Here is a 9365-nt window from a genome sequence, read left to right on the forward strand (position 1 = left end):
TAGCTTCGCGCTAAATGTATCTCCTCCTACAAATTTAGGATACAACACATCTGACATAGCTTATTCTACTCAACTTGAGTGTGGGCACAAAGTTACTATTTGCATTTTTGATGCCTTTTTTCATTAATGAGAAATTTGCCCCCAAAGTTAGGATAACTGTTCACCGGGAATGGCTTTTTAACTCTTCTGTGATTTTACTGGCTGGGCCGATTTGGCTCAAACTTGGCAGGCAAGTCAAACCTTCACTCTAGTTAGGTTGTAAACATTTGAAAACAAATTCTGGCCACACTGTTTTTTGAATACTTTCGCCCAAAATGTATTACCTCCTACCAGTCTTGTAATAACAGTGTTCAAATGATCATGCCTTTTATTTTGGCTACGTTGCACACCGGTAAGAGATCACCGGCGCCGACATTGTTACACTGTATCAACTTAAGGGACGACGTCAAAAGATCGATGTCGTATAAAAAACTTATTTGCTTTAGTTTGGGGGGGGGGGGTCAGTTTCCATCCTACAAAAACGATTTTATTTTTAAATTAAGTCAAACAAATCTTGGAGTATTTGTATTTTGTTTGTTTTTCTATCCAATCATTGACGGCGGCCTATCTGCGCCCTTCACCATTCTATTCAAACGAATCACGTGGTGTGTCGTTCTCCTTCAAACCCGGGATTCAATCAATAAGAGAGTTTCAGTAAAAAAATCGCAAATCATGCAAATTCAACATTTTCAAACCAGTATACTAAAACGGAAATGCTCAGAGATGCAAAAGAAGGACATATATTACTTTTCAGTATACACATTTCTGTTGATACTATCCCTCACATATTCTACTTCCAATTATTCCTGCGTAAAATGGAAAAGCCTCTTTCTATGTTTGACATTTTGAGTAAAATCACGTGATAGGCTATTAAAATTGGCTGTTACATATACTTTCGCCGGTCTGGAAAAGTGTTTAATTAGCTCTCATTCAAGCAACAATGCAGATTTCCCAGTGGGAGTGAAACTGGTTCGACTCTGCCATTAAACAATAGGGGTGTTTTCAGCAAAAAAACGAATAACCCTAGAGTGCACAAAACACAGAGAAATTCGGAACAAATCTTGCATTAGTTACAGCAGCAGAATACCACAGAAATATCAGACGAAACATGAAAACACTATATATTGCATTTCGGCCTGAACCCTTTCTATTGTAATTCCAGGATTTCCCCATAAGTGCATGCATTTTCCCCCTTGGTATCACCCACCCCTGAAAACAAACCCTAAATATCACGCTGAAGCGTTTGGTAATAAATTTATAGCTACGATTATTTTACAAATTGCGCAATAATTTTGCTGATACGTGTGCTGAAACCTCTCACTCAAAACAATGTTATCTCATCAATAAGCTGTATACATTCCTCAATATTGATTGTTATGGGTATGACATCAAATACCGAATACAAAATTAACGCGTTTTAGGTTGAAACACCACACTTGAAGTATTTAAAATTTAAACAATTTTGAGGTAAAGTGTAAATGTGCCTTATACAGCACTTTATGGAAGATTTATGTTAGGCACTGATGGCCTTATTGGTTGTCTTATTTTGTGTTTTGGATTCGTAAATTTCCTTTTGACCATATTGGATGAAGTCCTTCTGACAATTTGTCATGTGATCTAATATTAATACTTTTGTACAACATAACGAATCCTTAACTGGTGAAATTACAAAATGAACTAAATTGAACATAACAAGCCAATATTTGTTAAGGTCATTAGGTCACTAGAACTAGTATACAGGCATATTACGGACATATAGACACATAAGAGTATATTGGAATTTGAATTAGGTAGTTAATATGCACATATGTTTAGCAAAAACTCATCAGGTATGTAAATAGTCCTAGATCATCTATGTACAAGTTTCATTGAAATCAAATTAGTGATTCATTAGATATCAGTGAAACAGACGGATACTAGTGGTAAATGATTGAGGCAGGCTGCCATTCATCCAGTACAAACTATATTGGACTTCCATGTGCGTAGTACACAATGTGAATATATATAACATATTCAGCCGTAGATCATTAAAACAAAAGTATAAGAACACAAAACAAACGACAATTCACGAGAACAAAACAACTGACAAGTACAGTCAAATAAGTAAATGAATAGTATATCGATCCATAGTATACACAAAGTGATGTCGAGTGAGTGCACATATCTGCCCACACGTGGCACCCTCAATATATCATTCTGAGTCACAATAGAGTGTTTTTGTATTGTATCTGATGTAATCAACCAAGTTATATTGATAACATCTGTGATCATATTTGTATTGGTGTTATTGTATTTAACCACAAGCTCATTATATCTGCCAAAAAAACTTTTAAAATGTTCAAAAAGCCAATCGCTCCTACAAAACTCTTGGTTTAAAAGTTTTTAAACCACTGTTTAAAAAGTTTGCATATGTATGTCTGTTCAATCGAGCACCGCGTGACGGAATTTGAGATTATTAATTACTTTACTTGAATAATATCTCCAGATATCTCCAGTGGCACAAATTTTAATGAATCATGATACATTGCTTTTTTTAATAATATACATTTCGTATTATTTTAGAGGTGAAAACCATGCATATTACCGAATTTGTATTTATTTACTCGTAACATATTTGACTGAAAAGTCATCATTATGATGAATTATTGATAATAACTCTTAACCAGCAATTCATACATGTTTAATTAGTTCCAGGGGCAGGTCTGGAGCTCTTGATTGTTTTCCTTTTCTTTCTTTTGGTACTGGGAAAATCACTCATTATTGGAGCGCTATCAATTTAAAATAAGACTCTAAGTTCAATGATGTAATTCGAGTAACGTTATTCTCACTACAACAGAAAAGTGATTGGTTGCACTCTAGAGAATAAACTTTTGATCTAATTTTCAAAGCATGTCTACCTGTCATTGTTATAAAACATCATTTCTGTGTTTTACTATAATTTCATGTCACAATAATTGTCTTTTTTCAAGGTACTTCATATTCGATTTTGTGAATTGTCACGTGATTCCAAAATCAAGTGATTCAAAAATGACCGCCACACACATTTCTTTTTAGTTTACATGTTTAGTATAAATTAGGCGTACGGTACAAGTTCCCGTTCTAATCTAACATATCACTTTCTCTGTCATGTGACATACTTTTTGGAGAAAACGTCAGGTATTCAAAACACAGAACAAATTATTGCATGAATATGGAAATCAACATTGCACCTGTAACACAGGTGTTACGATTCTCAGTGTTCACTTCTTTCTCTTCAGTACGATTTTCTCCCAGCCAATGGTTGGGCTTTCTAAAAATACGGATATGGTAAACGCCACAGCAAAAGTCAGGACAATTCCCCCAAGTATCAAATAAACCTGCAAATGAAAATCGAAAAGTGTATATGTTTTATTTTGCCATTGATGAACGACGAAAGAAATGTCACCTCTAGGGACGAACTCAATAATAAGACTGAAGGGCAGAATGGGGTTATGATTTGAAAGTATAGCCTCAATTTCAAGGTGACAATTCTCAATATATTTACATCAATATTATGATATTTGGGCACAATAATATAATATGGGTTCATCCCCATTCATTAAATTAAGTTCAGCTCATCTGAATACGTTTTAGAAGTGTGCTATGCTAGATAAACCATTAAAATGACCAACTACTATCTAGATTATACTCACTATCAAACAGAACCCAATAAGCGAATTAAATATGTTCGCAAATACAACCTTTGTTTAAAATACAATGGTTCCCTTGGCATACTTAAAAAGAACGAATTTTCATAATTCTACTTTCTTTCACAATGTATCAGCAGGTATTCGCTGTAGCGAATTGGAATTTATATCTCAATTCAAATTATCAGTGTAAATTGACTAAATATTGCATACGTCATAGAAAATGTGTATGTATACGCCACAGAATATCAACATATACCACATGTTTACTCACCACATTGTATACGTCATAGAATAACAACCTATCACGGCTCAGGTATCCCATGACAATGACAGGAAGATGTATCATGTACGCACTGAATGTGAGTCGTGACAATGGTATCCAAATCTTCCATGACAGAATAGTGTTGACTGGACCTGGAGGATAAAATCACGTGATTATTTTAAATATTAATTGCCGGAGATGACGTAATTTACAGAAAATCCGGCTTTTACAAAATAATCAGCTGAATGTTGCAATTGTGAAAACAATAATTCCTATTGAACATATCAATGTGTTCTGTGGTTCTGAAGAAAAATTGTATAACCAATGGGATTCAACTATTTTTATGGTTCAACCTAATTTCATTTTTATTTGAACGTATCTGTAAACTCTTTAAATGTATGCAAATTAGTTTTTGTTCAGTACATGACATTTTCTTCAATATTGTTCATTACTCTTACCAATTTGTTGAATTACAATTGAATTGTTGAAAACGAGTGAGAACAGAGAGAACGTCACTGATAATAGTTACCAAAACAGTAAATAAAATTGAACACTAAGTACTTTGCTGCGCATAACGTTTATGGAGAAAATGTCTACATTTGTCATATTCTATTTCTACGTAATTATGAGTGACATTCATTGTGTTGCAAGAAGAACTAAAGTATTGAATATTGGTCACAATTAAAACTAGAACTCATGCGCACCGAACTCCTAAAACGAATAGTGCAAGTTGCCAACCGAATTCCTGGGCTGAACTATGCAAATTACCTACCAAAGTCATAGTACAAACTGTATAGTGCATTTTCCCACTTGGTCAAAACAGTGGATGTTACCCACTAAACTTCCATGTTACAGTGCATAAATGTGGTACTATGTTTCCTCGGGCTTTAGGTGGCCACAAAATATATCAACTGAAGAAAATAGTGTTTTCTGGGTGGTCTTTCTCTCAGTTATATAATGTCTGTCTGGCATATGTAATGAATATGTAATGAAATTTACTATTACCTCCATATCCTGTGACACATGATATTGTCATCCAGCCCAATGCTGCAGCCCATGCTGGACGACTAAGTGTGATATATAACACAGCTAACCATTGTGGCATATAGTGTCCTTCTACTGTGTACCATAGACCATAGATTATAGCCAATCCTGTAGCAATGGCAGCACACCAACCACTAATTACATATGCCTGCCATGCATAAAATGGAACTCATAATTATCCTATTTTATCATTATATATCTAGCTTTCTATCATACACCAAGTATTATATAACTTGATACGTATTCCAGTGAATTTCGTGACACCATTTTGGTATGTGATCTATAAAACTTGATTATCGCATGGCAGTAAATCAAACAATGAAAAAGATGTTACATTTAATAATAAGTTTACCACAAGAATATAACCGTCGTGTGTTGGCGGATACTTACCACATTCATTTTGAACGTTTTCCCTTCCAATCTATAGAGTATATATCCTGTAACCATGCCAACCATGTACACAGGCCACCGTGTGTATGGTTTCCCATATATAACGTCGTCACCATTTGCATCATTGATGTTATCATTGTATCTCCTTGGGAAGTGTCAGAAAGAGAAATTTGATTTAACTAGACATAACCATGTCTACGTGGGTCACAGATTCGGTCAAGAAATGATGCTAGAGACCAAGATTTACATTCACCCAGAAACCAAGAATTGAGACTAAAGATCGTGGACAATTAGATACCCAGGCTTGTTGCCACTCAGAAACCCAGGTTCATGGACACTTAGATACGCAGGCGTGTATCCATTCAGAAAACAGGTTCATGCCACACTTAAATACCCAGGCTCGTAGCCACTCAGAAACCCAGGTTCATGGACACTTAGATACGCGGGTTGTATCCATTCAGAAAACAGGTTCATGGACACTTAGATACCCCGGCTCATAGCCACTCAGAAACCCGGGTTCATGGACACTTAGATACCTAGGCTTTTAGCCACTCAGAAACCCAGGTTAATGGACACTTAGATACCCCGGCTCATAGCCACTCAGAAACCCAGGTTCATGGACACTTAGATACCCTGGCTCATAGCCACTCAGAAACCCAGGTTCATGGACACTTAGATACGCAGGCTTGTATCCATTCAGAAAACATGTTCATGGACACTTAGATACCCCGGCTCATAGCCACTCAAAAACCCAGGTTCATGGACACTTAGATACCCCGGCGTGTATCCATTCAGAAACCCGGGTTCATGGACACTTAAATACCCCGGCTCATAGCCACTCAGATATCCAGGTTCATGAACACTTAGATACTCGGACCACACTGTATATTTACATGGTTCAACGCCGTTCTGATCGAAATTCATAAGTGAGTGGAACATACATTAAAACTGCAAACATTTGAGATTTCTATGCCACATAACAATGCTATACACAAATAAATAGTGTTTCTAGAATCTCAATCAAGTATACAGCGGCGGTGGTACGGGGAGGGGTGTTGGCAGAGGGGGCGACCCCCTCCAAAATCAAACTGAAACCCTTTGTGTCAGCAAAATTTTCCCCGCAAAATGCAGGAAATAGGGTCTAGATTTCCTATTTTTAAGGGGGAGCATGCCCGGACCCCCAGAAATATCGCGCAATGTTGGTGAGCAGATCTTGCCCCTCATGCAAAATTTCGTGCCACCGCCTCTGGTATATATTCTTAAAACAGTAACCAATTAGTTTATGTGAAAATTACAGTAGCTTTCTTATATGTGCCTGTATAACTTTTAATTGGGTGAACTATTAGCCCTAAAAACTTATGTTTACAGTTGGTTACAAAAATGCATCTATTATTAGTACAATCTACTTGTGGCAGAGCTCTAAAAATGTTACAGCATGTGACGACATTGTGGTTAATTTATTAGTTAATTTGCAGTGAAATAATATACAAATCATTACTCATGGAATATTGAAGCAACTTCCCCAAAATGAGTAGAAATAAGAGCGACGACACACCAACACGCCACACACAATGATGCGATTAACCTCATGCCCCATTTCCAAGACCTATAATACAAAAAAGACAGTTGGAATTGGAATATTCAAAAAATTGTAATAGTGCTTTTGACTGATGCGAACTAGTTCATATTCTCGTAGCAAATAGAGACTATCAAAGTGACGTACCTGTAAAGCAGAATAAGTATTGGTGGACTGAGCCAATAGAACTGCATATCACATGCCAGATACCATACCCATCCAATACACTACATGACGAGAAAGGGACGTGATTAAAAATCTAGTCTACACTTTAATTAATGACTTCATAATTTATTGACCATGTCAACTGTCAATCGCAAGTATATCAATGTTTACAAAAATAAGAATTTCTATTTTATGTGCAGGTAGCTTTAATATAGATGAGGAAAAACACTAATTTCAAAGACGAATGAAATAAATCATTTATATTTCTGTTTCTATTATAAAACCGATGGGTTTTACACAATTCATTGTTACCTTCGTAGTATCATTGACTATAATTACTGTAGGTTAGTATTTTTTTTTAATTAGTCAGACCGCATTATGAATATTTTACTATTGTACAGACGATCCGTGAATCAAAACCGTACTAAAGGTCGAATTTGTTAAATTGCCCAAGGAAATTGATTAACCACTTATCGGTATTTGTATGTTCTGTAAAAACGTGGTCTTTTAGGGTGACTATTTATGTGTATACGTCCTACTTACAGGGCCCTCAATACCGGGAAAAGGGTACAAGTTGTTTATATACAAGATATTCGTCCACCAATAGTCTTTGCAGTTCTTTCTTCCAAATTTATGGGGATTCTGATACATCGGTCCGTCAAATATGTGTAGAATAAGGTATGTATAAAACAACATTACAAACAACAACACCCATGTTATTCTCCAATATCGATGAATGTAATACACCAACCAGTTAATTTTACCATTGTTTCTAGCCATCTGTTTCATTGATAGGTATGTCACTAACAAACCACTGCAAATAGAGAGTACCTCACATACATTTCAAAATATACAACGGTCAATATGCTCTGTTCACACAAAAACAAGAGTCATTTCCGTTCCAATAATGTTATGTTGGTTGTAAAAATAGTTATCTATATTTATATATATTTATTATGAATATTTATGCAGTAATCATTATATTTACTGGGCATTTCCATTGAGTATTTATGGTTAGGAGGATATGTATTTCAACAAAGTTTATGCTGATTTATCTCTTTATTCGTGTGAAATAAATTAGCTCAGATCAAAAGGAATAAAGCAGCTAAAATTCTAAATTTAATAATCATATCCCAATTACAATATTTGTTATCTATTCATGCCAAGATAGTGTGGTTTGATGTTAACACACAATTGAACGTTTAATTATTGTTCATGTTAAACATGCCCATAACTCAGCGTATCATAGATACCACAAACAATGCGTGATGAATTCGGGTTTTATTGTATTTTTACAGCTTTCGAATTTATGAATCGGAATATCCAGTTCAAGCGGCTTGTACCACTGGCATTTTAAGTGACCATATACAAAATATATAATCGTTCTATGTTTTTTTTTGTAACTTTTTATGCAAGTCGACTACGAGGATCTCTTCTGCAGGGTGTAACGAAAATGTGATTTAATATAAATGTATTTGACCAGTGAAATATTTTACGTGTATTTTAAGAACGTTCGTGGTTTGTCGTAGTATGGTATTTTTTAGTTTGCACTAATGCTCATCGTTTCATTTAATGTTCTAGCCCTTTGGTGCAGCATTCCATCAGTTATTGTATAAGTATGTAACAGTAATTTGGACGATTCATTCACTTAGTTTAGCTGGAGCAGAGTTGTATTAATTTTACTATATTGAGGGAACATTTGGGATTGTCTCATGTTGTATTGACACTTGTTGCAATTGAGATTATTGTTGTGATTATATATTTTATTTGAGTTAGATACGGCTTACATGCTAATTTCTTGGGCAATATTGTCATTATTTCTACTCATAAATATTCAACTCCTAGACAAAAATTATAAGCATTTAAATACGATTTGTCACCAGAGCGTGTGCAGCACAGTGTGAAAATAAATTCTATATTTCTCGTGCAGATTGATTTACCAGTTATACACTATTCACTCTTATCATATAGGAAATCTTACGTACCTTAAATAGAAGAATGAATCAACGGAAAATGTTGCGTTCCATATCGATTGATACCAAAATCCTTTGAAGCAGTGAAGAAAATACTTCAAATTCTCTATATCAAATGTATTATTATAAGAATAGAATAGTTTAGTGTATGTCACTTGTATATGTGAGTCGTTGAGATGTCAAACAGTGAAAGTAGGAGCTTACTTGATAGTAGTCATGTTTTTGTTTTGTCTAGATCTTTGATCAAC

General features: G+C 35.1%; 1 protein-coding gene across 1 annotated transcript; it reads right to left on the bottom strand.

Moving 5' to 3' along the window:
• Nucleotides 1-1989: 1989 nt before the first annotated feature.
• LOC100367629 (nose resistant to fluoxetine protein 6-like) lies at nt 1990-7003 on the bottom strand. Its single transcript, XM_002738219.3, has 5 exons — nt 6902-7003; nt 5404-5548; nt 4975-5161; nt 3979-4121; nt 1990-3395 (listed from the first exon to the last, which is right to left on the bottom strand). The coding sequence occupies exons 1-5, from the start codon at nt 6991-6993 to the stop codon at nt 3279-3281; spliced, it is 684 nt and encodes a 227-aa protein (XP_002738265.3). The 5' UTR covers nt 6994-7003; the 3' UTR covers nt 1990-3278.
• Between the last annotated feature and the right edge of the window lie 2362 nt (nt 7004-9365).

Source organism: Saccoglossus kowalevskii, chromosome 15 (genome assembly GCF_978046115.1).
Source record: "Saccoglossus kowalevskii chromosome 15, keSacKowa6.1, whole genome shotgun sequence".
Taxonomy (NCBI): domain Eukaryota; kingdom Metazoa; phylum Hemichordata; class Enteropneusta; family Harrimaniidae; genus Saccoglossus; species Saccoglossus kowalevskii.